This window comes from Aethalodelphis obliquidens, unplaced genomic scaffold (genome assembly GCF_003676395.1).
Source record: "Aethalodelphis obliquidens isolate GAN/ISIS:26980383/991018 unplaced genomic scaffold, ASM367639v1 scaffold62, whole genome shotgun sequence".
Classification (NCBI taxonomy): Eukaryota; Metazoa; Chordata; class Mammalia; order Artiodactyla; family Delphinidae; genus Aethalodelphis; species Aethalodelphis obliquidens.
In genome coordinates this window covers 9,783,135-9,802,992 of record NW_020838006.1, presented here as the reverse complement: position 1 = coordinate 9,802,992, position 19,858 = coordinate 9,783,135, and the positions used below count along the sequence as shown (strand labels likewise).

Genomic DNA, 19,858 nt, shown 5'->3' with positions numbered 1-19,858 from the left:
ATTCAGGGGGTAAGACTCTTGTAACATTGGTTACCCTTGGGTAGGCACTTCCCCAAGAGTCTGGGTGGACACGAGAGTAGGGTCACCCACATGTGGCAGTGGCTAAACAGAACTGCAGCAGTAAGGGCACTTCCATCATTTTTCCCTTGTCATGTGTCCTTTTAAAATTCTACAAGGGATTTGTAATTAATATTCATGCCTTTTGTCATGGCAGCCATCCTCACCTGCTGATTACCTATGTGGAAACTCCCAGGACTAATGTCTCCTGGCCCTGCTAAAACTGCTTTAAGAAAATAGGCAAACAGCTTCCTGTGTGCCTGTCAGGTGGTACTTTTTAAGCATTTATTATTGCTAAGCAGAGTTGTTGATGCGTCCTATATTGCTGAGCAAGTGTTCTCTGACCAAAACATTTTCCTACCACTGTGTCATAGCATCTGAAATTTTTTCTTCAAATAGGCTTTCTTTTTCATCTTAAAAGACTGTGATCTTCAAGAGTAAATACCTTCTAGGAGACTGGCCAGAGATCAGAATACGTTCACTTTTCTTGCCCAGGCAAGCTAAGATAGCGGACCCTGGAGGAGGCCTTCACTAGCTTCTAGTCTGAGAGGTTGATGCCTGTCCTAAGCTGCAGGAGTAAATGTTGACAGATGGTCTCTGTACCTTTTCATATAAATATTTTGCAATATAATTTGAACTGACCATTCACCTTCCTCCAGAAGTTTTTCAAGACTACCAGCTGCCTGCTTCAGCCAGAGTTTAATTTTGCAGTTCCTTTCAAGCCCTTTCATGATACACTCTGGAATTCAGGATCTGTCTCCTTGAATGTGTTTTTTCCAACTTCCTGTTCTAATGGAAGCCTGGTTGTTCCCTAACAGCAGTGCTTCCTCTGCAGTCCCTCAATTGCTAGTTTTTTCTCCCCCAACCCGTTTACCTCTTTGTACGGCCATTTCTTCTCTATTCCACCAAAACCCCAGCTCTTTTGAAATGTACATCACTAAACTACTGTGTATTGCCCATCCGTGTTCTTGTCATCTGCCAGCTTCCTGTGCACTCACATTTATTCACTTTAGTTTTTAGTACCCTGAATATTCCTGAGGAATATGAAGAGGCAAGTGTTTTTTAGTCACAGATACCCTGGTTATTGAGAATTGCTTTGGTGTGGACTAGAAATATACATGTCTCTTTTTAGTTGTGAGAAAAAGTGTGAAATTAAAATCTTATGTAGCCTTGATTAAAGGGAAATATGAAAGACAAAGAATCATGCATAGAGAGGAAAGTGTCTCCCTAGACTTAGAGATATTTTTCATTGATGATGTGTACTATGTTAGGTCTTATTAGGAACTGAGAAGAAAATTGAAACCAAAAAGAGCTTTAAATAGCTGAGTAATTCCATTGAATATGAATCCCATAAGACTATATTTCATTTCAGCTCTGTATCCTGAGAGACAGACTTGCTTTTTAATGTTTTCCCATTCAATATAAATAAAATAGTATGCTCATATTGTTAGGTTGTGTTTAGAAACTAGACTGTCTATAGTCACCTCTGATGTTATAAAACTGGAGTCATAAAACTGTTTTTGCAGAAGATAGCTATAATTCCTCCAATAAATATCTGTTGTTATTTACTTGTTATAAATATCACTGAATTTTTTTCCCTTTGCTTCCTTCCTTTATTGAGAGTGGGAAGAAAACTGTCCAGTTTGCTCTTCTTTTAAGCAGCTGTTTTTAGAAAGAATGATTCTGTTGTTTGAGATTCAAACACAACATGAAGCTTGTTATTTTCACACTTATAATAGAGTTGTCCCTCGGTAAGTGCAGGGGATTGGTTCCAGGAGCCCCACCCCTATACCAAACTCAAAGGATGCTCAAGTCCCTTATATAAGATGGCAAACTATTGCATACAACCTATATACATCCTCCCGTATACTTTAAATCATCTTTAGATTACTTATAATACCTAATATGATGTAAGTGCTATATAAATAGTTGTAAATACAATGTAAATAATATGTAAATAGTTGCCAGTGTGGCAAATTCAAGTTTTGCTTTTTGGAATTTTTTTTTGTTTTTAATATTTTTTATCTGTGGTTGGTTAAACACATGGATGCAGAACCCAGAGATACGGAGGGCCAACTCTACATAAACTAGAGCTCTAACCATTAGAAAGTGTCCTTCTGTTATTTCCTTAGAGAATTTGAACAGCCACGTATTTTCCCACCCCCCCCGCCCCCGCTCTGGTCTCATCTGTGTTTCAAACCTATACTATTATGTAGACGTCATTTGGCTGAATAAAACCAGCATGTTCCCTGAAGTCCATTTCTGCTCCAGAAGGCAGTTTGGTGAGGGGTCAAAAAGGATACGGCAGATGCCTTTCTGGGCAACATAGATACAGGACTTGACTAGGTCACACTCTTTCCACTGACCATTTCAAATCCACGTGGCACAATTTGACGTACAAGGTTTGTAGACACGAGAAAGCTATAACCAGTCTCTAAGTCCAGTGAAGTCCAAATCTGGGAATCACAAGAAGTAATATAAGTAATTTCCCAGGCCCAGCAAATCAGCATTTCTGGGACAGGGCGTAGGAATCTATATAAAGCAAAACTTTTGCTGTGGGGATTTAAGAAAACTCTCCATTAGGAGCCTTGACTCTTTACATGACTATTTGTGTGATGATTGTCCATTTTCCCTCAGAAAAGTCTATAAGTCACAAAATTATTGAGACATATACCAAAGTTAGTATAACCATAACAAATTAGCAACCAGTTTACTGAGTGAAAGAAAATGCGGTCACATTTGCAGTGTTGATTTAACAACAAAGTTGAACAGAGATTCATGTTTTAAAAATTTATAATAGAACAATATGGCAAACAAAATAATCATAAAGCCCTTTGGCTATGAAACAACCTAGAAATGCTGGATAAAACTTGAACATCCTTTTACAGGGCTTTCAAGAAAGTGAAATAAATCCTCAAAGCCTAGAATGAAGAGGAAATGGAAGTCAGAAAGATAAGTGGGTGATAAGGCCTTGGGTGCCATGCAGCAATTTGGAGATCTTGGTCGCCAAGGGACTTAGATTTTATCAGCCACAAGGGCAGGATTTGAGTCCTTGGGCTTACAAAGAGGTGGAAAATTGGAACCTAGATTAACAAGAAACCTAGATCTTTACAGGGCTACACCCTCAGTGAAAGCATACATTAGAAAAAAAAGTGAGTCAGGAGCAGAGGGAAGACATTAAGGAAGCTTGTGGGGCTTGTCCTGGGCTTTAAATGTAAAATAAAAGTCTCCCTAATAATTTATAGTCATGGATCAATCCTCATGGTATTTCAGGGTTCAAATTTGGTAAACACCAGACCAAGAAAGTAATATAAAATTAGGTATTTACATATCCAAGTACACCTGGAACAGTTATTTAAAAATTAACAATGAAAAAAGTTGAGTTATCTGATTGTTTTAAGTTGAACTTTTTGGGAAGTAAACTCTGGGACAGGATAACATGCAGCAAATTTATTGGAGAGCGTTATTGGGATTAACATCTGTAGAGAGAGTGACGAAAGCAGGATTAGCAGTGGGAGAAGATAGGTGTGTTGCAGTCACAGAGTTACCTATGTTCCCTTTGCTGGCTTCAGACTCAGACTGGGATGGCCTTTCAAGATTGCCCAAACTTGAAGTGAGAGGTCTGGGCCGTTAGACCCCTTCACTGACACAAGTACTGATTGGCACAATATATGAGGAAATATATATATATAACCAAATCATTACTGTACACCTGAAACTGACACAACATTTTAAATCAACTATACTTGAATAAAAAATTTTTTTTAATCAAAGTGAGCAGAAGAAATGAAGTAATAAGGTCAGAGTGGAAAACTAGAAAACAGAAAACAAAAACAATAGAAAAAAATTAATGAAACCAAAAGTGGTTCTTTTAGAAAAATCAATAAAATTGATAAACCTCTAGCAAGACTGATCAGGCTAAAAGAAGAGAAGACACAAAATACCAATGTCAGGAATGAAAGAGAAGACACCAATTAGATGAGATTCTACACTACTTAAAGGGATAATTATTATGATGGTTAATTTTTTTTTTTTTTTTTTTTTTTCGGTACGCGGGCCTCTCACTGCTGTGGCCTCTCCCGTTGCGGAGCACAGGCTCCGGACGCGCAGGCTCAGCGGCCATGGCTCACGGAACCAGCCGCTCCGCGGCATGCGGGATCCTCCCAGACCAGGGCACGAACCCGTGTACCCCGCATCGGCAGGCGGACCCTCAACCACTGCGCCACCAGGGGAGCCCTATTATGGTTAATTTTATGTTGAATTTGACTGGGCTAAGGGTTGCCCAGAAAGCTGGCAAAACATTATTTCTGGGTGTGTCTGTGAGGTTGTTTTCAGAAGAGATTAGCATTTGAATCTGCAAATCTGGGAGTTAGAAAGGGCTCTGACAGTTTGGTTGACTGGCTGAAACATGGACCAAAAGATGGCCTGTTGTGAATGAATCAGAAATGCCCGCCCTCCCTTGGTTTAATGTACGGGGCGGGAATTCAAAGGTTTAGGGAGATTGGATTATTAAAGTGGATTTGTCGTTCAAGACCTACTCACCCACACTGGGAGGGTCCAGAAGACAAAACTTTCATCAATACTATGAGAAATAAATTGGCAAAGGGAGAGCTAGCATTCTTGAAGAGCTCCATGATCTCTTCTCCGTATGCCTGACTCAGAATTTAGTGTCTAGAAATAATCCCTTCAACCATGTAGTACTAATTCCATTATTTTCCAATACCTGAAAGAGAAGTATTTGCATAATCTCTTGGACTGGGGAGGGCCTCAGTTACATTTTGTTCTGCCCAGACACCTAGCCACTGCTAAGGATGGAAGATTCTAGATTGACTTAAAAGTACGCTTTTGGGCCTCTCCAAATTAGAGGTGTAAGAGCATCAATCAACATCATAGATAGGTATTTGAGAAGAGGCTGGAGGGAGAGGACCGATAGTCTAAGATGGGGCTAAGACCTCAGAATACTGGTCAACTAAAACAGAAATCCTAGTCTGAATGTTAAGGTCGTGTTTCTCATCTTTCTATAAAATCCTACTCTACCAGTGTTGTGGGGCTGTTTGTTTGTTTGTTTTTAAATGCAAATTGGTGTGTGACTGACGTATGACAAAGGATCTGGTATAATTCTTCCCTCCCCAAAATGAAGGGTCAATTTTCCTTCCTGTTAAGGCAAGACAATGAAATTAAACAGGAGAACCACAAAGATAGGAGAATGTGTTGATCTTGCTTCTCAGAGACAAAGTGGTCCATGAGAAGGTGAGGCAGCCGTGAGTGTACGTCTGGTCCCTCTTATTTTTTTTTATTTTTATTTTTTAGCTATACCACACTGCATGTGGGATCTTAGTTTCCTGACCAGGGATCGAACACATGCCTCCTGCATTGGAAACGTGGAGTTGTAACCACTGGACCGCCAGGGAAGTCCGAGGTCCCTCATTTTTTAGTGTCCTTTTCTTTCTCACAAAAAGGGGGTTGTACTCACATATGAACCTGGATTTAAAATCAGAGATTTTGGCTCCAGAGTCTGGGCCCTTAAAAACTATGGGAATGGTTGAAGGGATGTTTGCAAAACTGCAATATTAAGAATAGAACTCAACTTTCCAAGCTATTTATTGGCATTAAAGTAGGGGCTTAGTTCAGAAGAATGTTTCAGAGTTGGCATGTTCTATGTTTAAGTGAATTTCTATGGTATCTGGACAGTTTAGGTGCATGTAACCTGTTGCAAAAGAAAGAGCAGAAAGATCTCGGTTCCATTCTTGCCTATGTCCCTAATTAACTGAATATACTGTATAGCCCTAACAAACTCATTTAATTCTTGTTTGCTTTTGAGGTGCCTGAAGTCCTAATATTAACTTAATGAACAAATATTACATTATGCCAAGTTCTAGATTTTGACCATTACTTCTTTTATCCAACTTTATTGACAACTAAATTGTCTCATAAAGTATTTTCACATGACCCTTTTACTGAATGCTCACAACAACGCTATGAAGTAGGCATTATACCAATATTTGACCGACAGAGAAACTGAGACTTAGAGGCTGACTTAATAACATCACAGAGCTAGTAAGAGAAAGAGCCAGGACCCAAACCTAGGTTTTCTGATTCCAAATCCAGTGTACTTCACCTGTGGGAATTCTACGTGCTAAGAATGTGTGAGTGTACGTAAAACAGAGGCTATGTGTTGTATTCCACCAACATCCCAGCTCTCTGGGCCACTTTTAACAGATTCCATATAGTTCCATCTTCTTCAAAGGTAGGGTGTCCCTTTTCGACTACCATCATCCCACAAGATAACCAAGTCTTTCATCTTGGGGTGAGGATGAGGAGGCTTCAAATTCCTTGACTGTCAGATGGGCACCAGGCTGAATCTCAGGGCACAAACTGAATGATAAAACTGGGGCTCTAGGCTGACCATTGGCAATTAGTGGTCCTCACCAGCAGACAACTCTGGTTACATCCTTCCAGGCCACTGCTTGGTAGGGTGTGGATGATTATAGGCTCACTGGTCAGTCATCCACAGACCAATTAGTCATTTTGGCTCCTCTCATTCCTTTCTTCTTCCCCAGCAGAAACACTTGTTTGGCAAGCATGTCTTTCCATCTCCCAAAAGTGTCTATTGACCTGACAGTATAGTCTTTGTACCCTTTTTTTCTAGTCTCACAGTGAATAACCTCTGTCTACTTGGGCAGGCAGGGGAGGAGAAGGGGCCTCAGGTCACAAGTAAAATGATTTAGTGTAGGGGGAGCAGGGACCACGTTGATTATTATTTCAAAATCTCCCATTCGTGCTTTGAGACCTATAAAGTACTATCTCCTGGTTCTCCTTCTACTTGGTTGGCTGCTGCTTCTAAGCCTCCTTTGTTGGGTCTTTACCATCTTTCTGCTTAGCATGTATCACTCCCTGACATATTTTGTATTTGTTTTCCTGTCTACCCCCACTAGAAATGTAAGCTCCTAGGGACTTTACCTCTTCATTTATGTCCCTAGTGCCTAAAATAGTGTCTAGCACATGGTTAGTACTCAGTTAATACTTGTTGAATGAATGAAAGAGTATAGGCTGAAATGTTTAGGCAAGTGTTCATTGAAAGCCAGGAGAGAACATATATACAGAATAACACCTTGCTCATTCAACAAATGTTCATCTAGCACCTAGTATGGCTTTGTGCTAGGTGCCAAGTATACAAGGGATCCAGACAGACATGGCCCTGGCCCTTGACACAGGAGGGAAAGGGGCAGGACACAAACTCTAGATAAATGAAGATGGAGCACAGTTGTTTGGATTCGATAAAGACCAGCTAGAACCTGCTTGGTAACCAAGGTAGCTTTGAGAAAAGTCTGGTCATTGACCTTTAGCTCATTATACCTTCATTGTAATACTAAAAATCATGCCCCTTCAGCCATGACAGTTCCCAGACAGACCAGAAAAGGCCAAAAAGTGGGCAGTGGCCCAATTCCTGGGAAATCCCCACCCTTCCGAGAAATAGCAATATTCCTTCTGGTAACAGCAATATTCCTCCCATTCCTTAGCGTATTAAATTACTTAGCCCATAAAAACTACAGCCCCATGCCCTGGGGCCACTCTCACTTTCTGAGACAGTCCACATTCGGCCGTGGAGTGTGTATCGCTCTAAATAAACTTGCTTTCACTTCTCTTTGGTGAGCTCTTGAATTTTTTCCTGCACAACCCAAGGACCCTCACTTGGCCATGGTCCATTCTAAGGGCTCCTGTGGGTCCCAGGACATGACATTTCCCTCTCCTGCAACACCCTCTTGGAGCCTCTTTCTGGTCTGTCTTATATAGGGGTTGACGACTCCAGGAGTCCAAACTTAAAATATCTAAGTATCAAAGAGAGAATCAGAGTTCAGTTTCCTTTACACAGACCTAACTTTACCCAGGGTGATGGACAACTGCAACAACTTTCTCATTCCAGAGAGGCAGTGTCTCTCTATCGCAGTTTCAGCTTAATATTTAACACCAGAGCTCCATTATCTCATCATTTGGGCAAGAGATACTCGACAGTAAGCCAGTTCACAAGGGAGTCATTTATAAGCCATGTTATTTACAGTGAGAACTGCTCCAGGTTCAAGAATAGATTGGAAAAGTCACCCACGAAGTCACTCAGACATATGAAGAATTACTCCCCATCAACCTCAGTTGAACTGCAAATTAAAACAAAAAGGTTCCGTTCCTTCAGGAGACAACAAGCGTCCTGAGGGCCTGAACCGTGTGATTCACCGCTGATCCTTGTGTTCCGGAACACAGCTACGCCTACTCTTTGGTTGGGAGGAATGAAGACCCAAGGGTCCAGGAGCTCCGCTTTTCTTCGCCTTCACCGGGAAAAACTAGGAACCATAGAGCTATGGCTTCCTAGAGAGCCGGCACTGGGAGGTGGGGTGAGCGACCGGAAATCGCGGTATCCGCGGGTCAGCCATTATTTGGGGCCTCAGGTGCCGTGGCGTCCAGTTCCCGTGTCATCTCCCGGCGTCCCGGCGCCGAAGCGGCGGTCCCCAAGGCCGGAGCCGCTGCGGGAGCCCCCGGTGAGCGGGGTGGGCTCGGGTCAGGTTGGCACGCGGGGAGGGCGGCCCGGGGTGCGGCTTGAGCTCGCCAGGGCAGCGCAGCCTTCGCCGACCCCTCTCCGGCCCTTACCCCCAGGGCGGTCCCTCCGCTCCGTGTTGAGGTGGACGCCTTGGCTGCGGCTTGGGGAAGGTATTGAAGACAGAGCCCCTGAGTCTGAGTGTCTGTGGACCGGCCCTCGAGTTAGTAGAATGTGCTGCCCCTTTGAGAACACCGCCCTCAGTAGTCAGGTTCCCCAGCTCAGGCTTTTCTGCTCTTTTCCCATCTTCTCTGAGACTGATGCTGAGAAACAGCTTGAGACTTCCCTGGAGCAGGGGCTCCCAGACTAATGGGGCCTTTTTTTTTTTCCCTCGAGGTATGGACCGGTTCTCATCTTTTAATTTTGTAATATAATGGTATTTAAGAAGCAAACTTAGACAAGCCGTACCACTATTGCTTTAGAGAATGTATTTTCACATTAAGCACTAAGATGGTAAACTCAGCGTAAAAGCCGTCTTTTGCAAGAAAGGTCATTGCCAACCTGCGAGTGACTACGTATGGTTGTTTATTTTCGTTTTACCGCTTGCCAGATTAAAGCTTTATAATGAATTGTTGTCATTATTATTCTAAACCATTGCTTTAGAATAGTTGTTTGGGTTTCAGAAGTCTTTTCTTAGATGCAGTTATTTTGGACTTTTGGAGTTAGAATCCCTGAGTTCAGAATTTGCTCCCATAACTGAGTGGCCTTGAGTGAATCACTTAGTTCCTTTGAGGCTTCTTTTGTTCTTTTTAACGTGTGGCTCACAAACCTTTTGTGAGAAGCAAACAAAATGTATGTTTAAGGATTTGTTATTTGTATCTATCTGCAAAGTAAGAGTAAATAGAATTCTGATAATTTACCGTAGAAAATTATTTAGAAATCCTTCTCGCCCCGCCCCGGGTTTTATTTACTTACAGACTTTTTTTTTTTAGAGCAGTTTTACGTTCACAGGAAAATTAAGCAGAAAATACAGAAATTTCCCATATACTCCCTGCCCCCTCTCTTGCATAGCGTCCCCCCATATCAACATCCCCCACCACTGAAGGGATGGAGTGGGAGTTTGGGATTAGCAGATGCAAGCTAGTATTTATAGAATGGATAAACAGCAAGGTCCTCCTGTGTAGCACAGGGAACTATATTCAATATCATGTGCTAAACCATAATGGGAAAGAATATAAAAAGAGTATATTTATGTATAACTGAATCACTTTGCTGTACAGCACAAATTAATACAACATTGTGTAGTAACTATACTTCAATCCAAAAAAAAAAAAAAATCCCCCACCAGAGTGGTACCTTTTGTTGCAGTTGGTGAACCTGTATCAGACACATTTTAATCACCCAAAGTCCAAAGGTTACATAAAGGCTCACTCTCTGTGTTTATATATTCTATGGGTTTGGACAGATTTATAATGATTTGTATAATGTATCCACCATTTTAGTATATAGCATGGTTTCACTGCCCTAAAAATCCTCTGTGTTCTGCCTGCTCATCCCTTCCTTCTCCAACCGTTGGCAACCACTGATCATTTTACTGTCTCCATAGTTTTGCCTTTTCCAGAATGTCATATAGTTGGAATTGTATAGTATATTAGATTTTCAAATTAGCGTCTTTCACTGGGTAGTCCATATTTAAGCTTCCTTTGTATCTTTTCATGACGTAATAGCTTGTTTCTTTTTAGCACTGAGTAATATTCCATTGTCTGGATGTACCACAGTTTATTCATTCACCTATTGAAGGACATCTTGGTTGATTCTAGGTGTCGACAGTTACGAATAAAGCTGCTGTAAACATCCATGTGCAGGTTTTCGTGTGGATGTATGTCTTCAGTTTCTTTGGATGAATACCAAGGAACACAATTGCTAGAATTTATGGTAGGATTATGTTTAGTTTTGTAAGATACTGCCAAACTGTCTTCCATAGTGGCTGTACCATTTCGCATTCCCACCAGCAATGAATGAGAGTTCCTGTTGCTCCACATCTTCACCAGCATTTGGTGTTGCCAGTGTTCTGGATTTTGGCCATTCTAGTAGGTACGTAAGGTATCTCATTGTTTTAACTTTCATTTCCCTGATGACATATGATGTGGAGCATATTTTTGTGCAGTTATTTGAAATATGTATATCTTCTTTGGTGAGGTATTTGTTTAGGCCTTTGAGTCATTTTATCTTAATTTTTTTTTTTTTCCCTTGTCACACAGCTTGTGATATCTTAGTTCCCTGACCAGGGATTGAACCCAGGCCCCTGGCAGTGCAAGCTCTGAGTCCTAACCACTGGATCACCAGGGAATTCCCCCTTGGGCCATATTTTAATTGAGTTGTTTGTTTTCTTATTAAGTTTTAAGAGTTCTTTGTATAAAATATACAAAGGAAGGATAATAGTATGTGTCTTTTGCAAGTATTTGTCTTCTCATTCTTTTTTTTTTTTTTTTTTTTTGCGGTACGCGGGCCTCTCAGTGCTGTGGCCTCTCCTGTTGCAGAACACAGGCTCCGGATGCGCAGGCTCAGTGGCCATGGCTCACGGGCCTGGCCGCTCCGCGGCATATGGGATCTTCCCGGACTGGGGCACGAACCCATGTACCCTGCATCGGCAGGCGGACTCTCAACCACTGTGCCACCAGGGAAGCCCTGTCTTCTCATTCTTGACATTACCTTTTGCGGAGCAGAATTTTTTAATTTTGATGAAGTCTAGTTTATTAATTATTTCATTCAAGGATCGTGCCTTTTGTGTGTATCTAAAAAGCTATCACCATACCCAAGATCATCTAGGTTTTCTCCTAGGTTATCTTCCAGGAATTTTATAGTGTTGCACATTACATTTAGATCTTTGATCCATTTTGAGTTAGTTTTTGTGAAAGATGTAAAGTCTGTGTCTAGATTCATTTTTTGCATGTGAATGTCCAGTTGTACCGGCACCATTTGCCAAAAAGACTATATTTGCTCCATTTTATTACGTTGACTCTCTCTCAGAGATCAGTTGACTATTCATGTGGGTCTATTTCTGGACTCTCTATTCTGTCCCATTGATTTGTCTACAATTTTGCCAGTACCATGCTGACTTCATCATGGTAGCTTTTTAGAAAGTTTTGATGTGGGTAGTGTCAGTCTCTCAACTTTGTTCTTCTTCTTCTTCAATATTGTGTTAGTTATCCTGGGTCTTTTGCCTCTCCATGTGAACTTTAGAATCAGTTTGTCAATATCCACAAAATAGCTTACTGAGATTTTGATTGGAGTTGCATTGAATCTATAGATGAAGTTGAGAAGCACTGAAATGTTGACAATATTGAGTCTTCCTATCTGTGAACATGGGATAGAAATCCTTTTTTTAAATTCCTTTCCATCACCCCCAGATCAGTTACCAAAGAACTGCTCAGTTTTTCTCAATTGTTCTATCCCTACTACTACTTAATTTAGAACTTTAATTATTTGTTTAGACTACAGGTTTCCCCTAATGTCTGAAAGTAGGGTTGTTTTTGTTTTGTTAATTTAGGTTGCGCCAGGTCTTAGTTGCGGCAGGCAGGCTCCTTAGTTGCGGCCTGTGGGCTCCTTAGTTGTGGCATGCAAACTCTTAGTAGCAGCACGCATGTGGGATCTAGTTCCCTGACCAGGGATCAAACCTGTGCCCCCTGCATTGGGAGCATGGAGTCTTATCCACTGCACCACCAGGGAAGTCCCTGAAAGTAGAGTATTCTTATGAAACCTTTCATAAGCTGAAATGATGTAAAGCAAAGAAGCAGTTCCCTTAGGACACATCTTGCTAACAGATGCACAAAGTAAAAATAGATAAAGCACGGATGCTCACAGACACAGGTTAAATCTACAGTGGCTTGGTGCTGAAATGCTGAGTGTAATTCCTGTGGAAGGAGCTTGACAGTGCCACTCTGGCTACTTGGGATGCCTCTGGCTGCCTCTCAGTAGCCTTTAGAATTGGCTTCTGTTTACCTCTTCACTCTAATTCTACAAAATTACCTCAAAGTTTACTTCCTTCTCTGATTTGCAAAGAATCTTTTTAACAGAGCTATATGTGCTGTCTCTCCCTTGCTTTTGAAATTACAGTTTCTTTATTCCTGGAATGGCTTTCCTAATACTCCAGTGGTCTTTTTTTCTTTACAGCCCAACCCAAAATTACGTTCATGAATTCTTACTGTGCTTATATGTCCTCCTATTAATTGTACTCACACATTATATTGAAATTATGTTTATATTTTGGCCTCCTCTGCTCCATTATAAGCATGAATTTTAAGGGTCCATGTGTTAAATAAAATTAATGGGGCACTCTTATATGTTACTGATAGTAATGTAACTATTACAACCTTAAAAGTTTAAACTATTTGTACCTTTCAGCCAAACAGTTTCTTTTCTGGGAAATTTTCCTGAAGAAGTAAGCAGAAATGTAATCAAAAATTCATTAACAAAGATGGTCATTGCAGCTGAATTTGTCATAGGAAAAAATATAAATCTAAACGTCTAACAACAGAGGACTAAAGTATGAATGGGCTGATATATTCTTTTTTTTAAAAAAAAATTTATTTATTTTTGGCTGCATTGGGTCCTCATTGCTGCACACGGGCTTTCTCTAGCTGCAGCGAGTGGGGGCCACTACTCCCCGTGGTGCGCAGGCCTCTCACTGCGGTGGCCTCCCTTTGTTGTGGAGCACGGGCTCTAGGCACGCAGGCTTCAGTGGTTGTGGCACACGGGCTCAGTAGTTGTGGCACACGGGCTTAGCTGCTCCGCGGCATGTGGGATCTTCCTGGACCAGGGCTCAAACCCATGTCCCCTGCATTGGCAGGCGGGTTCTTAACCACTGCACCACCAGGAAAGTCCCATGGGCTGATGTACTCTTGAAAATAATGATGAAGAATATTTGATATTGTGTTTACAACACAATGTGTGTGAAATTATGGAGCAGTACAGTTGGATCCAGTTTTGTGATCCAAATTGCCCGTTGGAGAAAGGACTGGAAGAATGTAGTCCAGAACAACAGCAGTGATTGTTCTTTGGTTTTGTATGTGTTTTCTGGTTTTACAGATTTTCCATTTTGTAATAAGAAAGAGACATATTATTTCTAAAAAACGCACTATTTCTAGAAAGCAGAAGCCTAAGAACATAGGAAAGGGTGCTAGTTGCAGAAAGATAATGATTAACATTTGAATCCATATACCAGGCACTATTCAAAAGCCTGAAATGTATTTCACATCAATTTCTTACAACAAGCCCATAAGATAGGAATTGTTGTTGCCCCTATTTTACAGGTTACCATACTGAGACTTAGAAGTGAGGTAACTTGTTCAAGGTCACACAGGAGTAGCCAGGATGCCTATTGTTAGAATGGTGGATAAAGGATTTATTGTAATTAGGTGGAAGAGAAACTGTGAATAAAGACCAAAGGAGGGACTTCCTTGGCCATCCAGTGGTTAAGACTCCATGCTTCTAATGCAGGGAGCACGGCTTGGATCCCTGGTCGGGGAACTAAGATCCCACATGCCACGTGGCCAAAAAAAAAAAGACCAAAGGAATTTCATGTTTTTGATATCAGCAATGGTCTGGGTAACATGCGTATTAGTGTCCCTAGAGCCTTGGGCCCGGGCTTCTCTGTTAGAGGAGGCATGGCCCAGAATCTAGAACTTTGCATTCAGGGAGGTTTCTTCATTAGTGAGAGCTAACTGGGGTCTGGAAAACCTGATTGTTTCTCTGGGTTAACTTTAACAATGATTTCTTGAGGTCTTATAGATGATGTTCTCCAAGCTCTAAGGAAGAAGGCAAGCAAGGATTGAGGGGACCTAGAGAGGAGCCTTTCTTAAATAACAACAATGACAAGAGAAAATTGGGCCCACAGTACTCTGAGACAAGAGGGCCTTGTTAAAGGGAAGGATGATACCTGGAAGTGGGGAACCAGCTTCCAAGGGAGCAGCTCCTCTGTTTGGGAGACCTCCCACCTGCACTTTAGACAGTTACGTTACCATGAGACATCTGGACCCCAGGAGGCACTGAGCCGGCTCCGGGAGCTCTGTCGCCGGTGGCTGAGGCCAGAAGCACGCACCAAGGCACAGATCCTTGAGCTGCTGGTGTTGGAGCAGTTCCTGAGCATCCTGCCCGGAGAGATACGGACCTGGGTGCAGATCCATCGCCCCGGGAGTGGTGAGGAGGCAGTGGCCCTGGTAGAGGAGCTGCAGAAAGACCTCGATGGACCAGCACTAAAAGTGAGAAAGGGGAAGGGGGAAGAGTTTGAGGTGGAAGGAGGGAGTAGGCCCAGGACAGAGGGGATAGAGGATGATGCTGTGATTTTCATTAACAATAACACAATAGCAACCCTAATGCTAATTAAAACAGGTTCATGAGCTGTTCAGACCACAGAATGTATTTTGAGAGAAATGGATTTATGATTGGGGTCTTTGGGCCAATTCAGAATCAACACAAGGCATTGACTCTACTTTGCCTCCTTGGGTGATGCTTGCTAATGCTGAGTTTGGTTCAAGAATCTGAAGAATGTAATATTTGTAAGTGTTCCTCTAAACAGAAACATATGTATTGTTTGTATAAGTATGTTTGGAGTGATGTTGTAAGCCTGAAGTATAAAAGGCAGTGGGAAAGCATGAATGAAGCTTTCTAGATCTGGCAAGACCTCCCCATGTTTTCCCCTACTGGGGATTCTGTGAGCCAAGGGATTGGGTTGAGATATTTGCCTCTGATAAGATTTTATATCCTTGGCTATTAAATTGGGATCTTGATATAGTTTCTAGTATGTGTCAGATCTCTTTCTGTCAATCTGGAGCCCACTAGAAACATTTCTATATAAGAAGTCTGGAATATAACTTGGAAGTGATACCAAGGATGGGCTTATTTGTTTAAATCATAAAAATGAAGAATTGAGAGCTACATATTTCAGTATTAATCACTAATCCATCTTTCTCATTTGAGAGATAAGAAAATGGAGGCAGGAAAAGGTTCACTGCATTGTCTTAGGTGAGACATATAGTTAGCAAAAAAAGCAAATGTCTAGACTTCTAGTGTTCCTTCTATTGGAGCAGGAAAGGATAAGTAAAGGGGTAAATAAGTAGAAGAGTGTATTGAACCCAGGTGTAATCTAAAACGAGGTCTGAAGCTCTTAATTGCTTGTTACTTCCCATTCCCTCCTTAACCCACACCCAGGTCTGGCTTCTGTTTCCACCGTTGTGTTCAGTCTCCTCTGGGAGAGGTCACCAGTACCATGAGTGGGGCTAGAGGGCAGCTCCATTGTTCTCAAGGCAAAGCTTTACTGCTGTTTTGATGCTCCATATTTGAGGTGGGTCACTCTCATCTCACAGTTCTAGATTACGGGCAGAAAGAGGTCCATGTTAGGTGAGTCCATTTTCTGGAGGTACAAGAAAAGTCAGCTTATTTTGTTCTGCTTGTTCCCAGGTTCCAGTCCTTGTCCAGGATCAGGACAGTCTCCAGGAGGGTCTGAGCACTCCAGGAATAGCACTTCCTCATGCACCCACTGGCAGCCACATATCAGCTGAAATTCGCTCAAATCCTCTTACTGACCCAGTGGTGTTCAACTTGCTCCAAGATCCTCAACATGGTAACTTACTGGCTATGACTTTGGACTTTTCTCAGGACTCTTACTGTGGCTCATCTCCCTACTCCCAGATAGTTGCTTCCTCTCCTGCCCTTATACGAACCCCTTATGGTACCAAGCTCTTTCCTGTTCTCCCTCTTATCCTTTCTTGGGTCCCTCTGACCCTTTATCCATTCTTTTTTTTTTTTTTTTTAATTTATTTATTTCATTTACTTATTTTTGGCTGCGTTGGGTCTTTGTTGCTGTGCGCGGGCTTTCTCTAGTTGTGGTGAGCGGGGCTATTCTTCGTTACGGTGCGTGGCCTTCTCATTGTGGTGGCTTCTCTTGTTGCAGAGCACGGGCTCTAGGCACATGGGCTTCAGTAGTAGCAGCACGTGGACTCAGTAGTTGTGGCTCACAGACTCTAGAGCGCAGGCTCAGTAGTTGTGGCACACAAGCTTAGTTGCTCTGCGGCATGTGTGATCTTCTGGGACCAGGGCGCAAACCCATGTCCCCTGCATTGGCAGGCAGATTCTGAACCACTGCACCACCAGGGAAGCCCTTTCTTTTTTTTTAATTAAAAAATTTTTTTTTAATTTGGTTACGCTGGGTCTTATTTGCGGCTCGCGGGTTCCTTAGTTGTGGCTCGTGGGGCTCCTTAGTTGAGACTCCCCAGCTCCTTAGTTGTGGCATGTGAACTCTTAATTGTGGCATGCATGTGGGATCTAGTTCCCTGACCAGGGATCGAACCCGGGCCCCCTGCATTGGGAACACGGAGTCTCATCCACTGTGCCACCAGGGAAGTCCCCCTTTAAACATTCTTATTGCTATTCTTTGTGCTATTCCAGCCCTGCACGTGGGGGTCAGAAAATATTTGTAGGTCATTTTACAGCCATCGTTGCCTAGTTCTGGGAGCTCTGTGTCTTTTTGAATTCCTTGTTTATAGAAGATAAAGATATTGGACTTGGAGTAGTGGGCAGGAACAACAGTTATCTCATATGCAGCTTTTTCTCCTTCAGATTCTCCTGCCCCTGAAGCTTCTGCCCTTTCCCAGGAAGAGAACCCAAGAAATCAATTAATGGCTCTCATGCTCCTGACAGCCCAGCCCCAGGTAAGATTTGCATCCTCTTTTCTTCCTAAGATCCTATCTGCACTATCTCATTGTGGCTGAAGTATCCTAATTGTGGTTGGAGTATCTCTCATCCTTGTGCTTGGGTGTCCAGTCAGCTCCTATCTCTAAATCAAGGTCGATGCTATTGGAAGGCAGACTTCATGTGGGGTCTCCTATGTCTCCCTGGTATCCCTTGCCCACCTCATGCCCTCACAACCTGTCTTCCCCATAAGTGAAAGGGACCTTTCAGTAGGGGAGCTTCCTGGGCATGGATAATCTCACACATACCTGTTATTTCAGGAATTGGTGATGTTTGAGGAGGTATCAGTATGCTTCACTTCAGAGGAATGGGCATGTCTGGGCCCAATTCAGAGGGCTTTGTACTGGGATGTGATGCTGGAGAATTATGGAAATGTGACTTCCTTAGGTAAGGACACTTTCTTTCCATAATTCTTACCTTTACTTCATCAGCTTTTTTTTTTTTTTAACGTTTTTATTGGAGTATAATTGCTTTACAATGGTGTGTTAGTTTCTGCTTTATAACAAAGTGAATCAGTTATACATATACATATATCCCCATATCTCTTCCTTGTTGCGTCTCCCTCCCCCACAACTTCATCAGCTTTTGTTTGTTTTTCTTTTCTTTTTTTCTTCCCCCTACAGTGGAAGTGCAGATTCTTAACCACTGGACCACCAGGAAAGTCCCAGCTTTTGTTTGTTTTTCTGATTATGAACATAGTATAACATACTTATTTTAGAAAACACAGAATATTAGGAGAAAAAAAAATTTTTTAACCCACTATTTGCAAACAGCTACTATCAAAATTTTGATATATTACCTTTCTGGCTTTTTTTTGTGTGTTTGAGGTTTTTTACATTGTTTTGAGAGTGTGTATTTATGAATATATACAGTTTTTTGTTGTTTTTTTTTTGAATATATACAGTTTTATAGCTTGCCTTCTTTGCAGTCACCTCACTCTCATATTATCACAAATTCTTTGCAACAATTATCTGTATTGGCTGCGTAATTTGTGTCATAATTTAGTTAGCCATTTCTTTATTTTAAATAATTGCCATAATAATCATCTATCTCTATGCCTAAGGTTTTGTGTGTGTGTGTGTGTGGTACGCGGGCCTCTCACTGTTGCGGCCTCTCCCGTTGCGGAGCACAGGCTCCGGACGCGCAGGCTCAGCGGCCATGGCTCACAGGCCCAGCCGCTCCGCGGCATGTGGGATCCTCCCAGACCGGGGCACGAACGCGTATCCCCTGCATCGGCAGGTGGACTCTCAACCGCTGCGCCACCAGAGAAGCCCCTGTTTTTGTTTTTTTAATTTCTCATTATTTTTTAGAAGTAGAATTACTAGGCCTAAGTGTTTGAATTGTTTTAAGGCTCTTGCTTCATACTGCCAAACTGCTTTCCATAGTGATCTCAGTCCTCTCTGCTCTTACCAGCTGTATGTAAGAACCACTCCTTTGGCTCTGCCTTCATTGCTGCTGAGTAGTCCTGTTCTTTTAAATTATTGTTAATATAATTTTTTAACTTATAATATTTTTATTTAGTGGATTTCTTTGATTAATAACAAGAGTATTTTTTTAAAAACTGTTTGCCATTTATGTTTCCAACAAACATTAAACACCTACCATGTAATGGCAACTATGGAAATGACGTGATTCTGCCCTTAAGTAGCATGATTTGGGAGATGAACATGAAAAGAATAAACAAAGCAGAGTAAAATAATTGGTAATAGAGTGACGTAAGCCTCTTGAGATGGAAATGAAGAAGACAAAACAACCAGTACCAGTTTCTGGGGATTAGGAAAGGCCATGAAGGAAGTAGCTTTGTATTTCATTGTCTGAGTATCATGCTTTACATTGATAGCTTTATGATACTGCATTTCTATTCAAGAACATTACATATAGTTCCATTTGTTCATACTGCCTTTGTCTGTTTCAGGCCTGTTTTAAAATTGCATTCAGGTGGATCTTACGTATTCTGGTTACATTGATTCTTTGAAATAGGAAACTTTTCTGATGTTTTCTAATTGATCATTGTTTGCATACATAAAAATATTTAATTTTTGTATGTTAATTTTGTACCCAGCAACCTTAGTAAATTTTTTATTGTTCATAGTAATTTATACTATATATTTTTACATATATGAGAATATGTCTTTTAGTATCTCAGCTATGGTGTGGTGGTCAAAAATTTTGTAGATTTTATATTTTGATACATATTCCCAAACTGCTTTCTATCAATGATGTACCAATTTACACTTATACAAAAAGAGTACAAGAGGGCCCATTTCCCCTGTATGTGCTTATGATTTGGTCACTGTTTTGGGTTTTGTTTTTTTTTTTTTAATTTTGTTTTGGCTGCGTTGGGTCTTTGTTGCTGCACACGGGCTTTCTCTAGTTGCGGCGAGCAGAGGCTACTTTTCATTGAGGTGCGCGGGCCTCTCATTGCAGTGGCCTTTCCCGTTGCAGAGCATGGACTCTAGGCACACGGGCTTCAGTAGCTGTGGCTCACGGGCTTCAGAGCGCAGGCTCAGTTATAGCGCATGGGCC

The 19,858-nt window shown here is 41.7% G+C and overlaps 1 protein-coding gene across 5 annotated transcripts in view; it reads left to right on the top strand.

Moving 5' to 3' along the window:
• Nucleotides 1–19,858, top strand: part of ZNF197 (zinc finger protein 197) — a 63,695-nt gene that overhangs the window by 33,269 nt on the left and 10,568 nt on the right. Inside the window, exons 1-5 of one of the 5 annotated variants that reach the window (XM_027088281.1) lie at nt 10,625–10,678; nt 14,375–14,844; nt 16,043–16,205; nt 17,201–17,292; nt 17,593–17,719. In XM_027088281.1, coding sequence (XP_026944082.1) covers nt 14,455–14,844; nt 16,043–16,205; nt 17,201–17,292; nt 17,593–17,719 — 772 coding nt within the window. In that variant the 5' untranslated portion in view covers nt 10,625–10,678; nt 14,375–14,454. Of the gene's footprint in view, nt 1–10,624; nt 10,679–13,371; nt 14,845–15,793; nt 15,927–15,954; nt 15,972–16,042; nt 16,206–17,200; nt 17,293–17,592; nt 17,720–19,858 lie in introns of those variants that run through there. The other 4 variants (XM_027088280.1, XM_027088282.1, XM_027088279.1 and 1 more) reach the window with 4 other exon arrangements.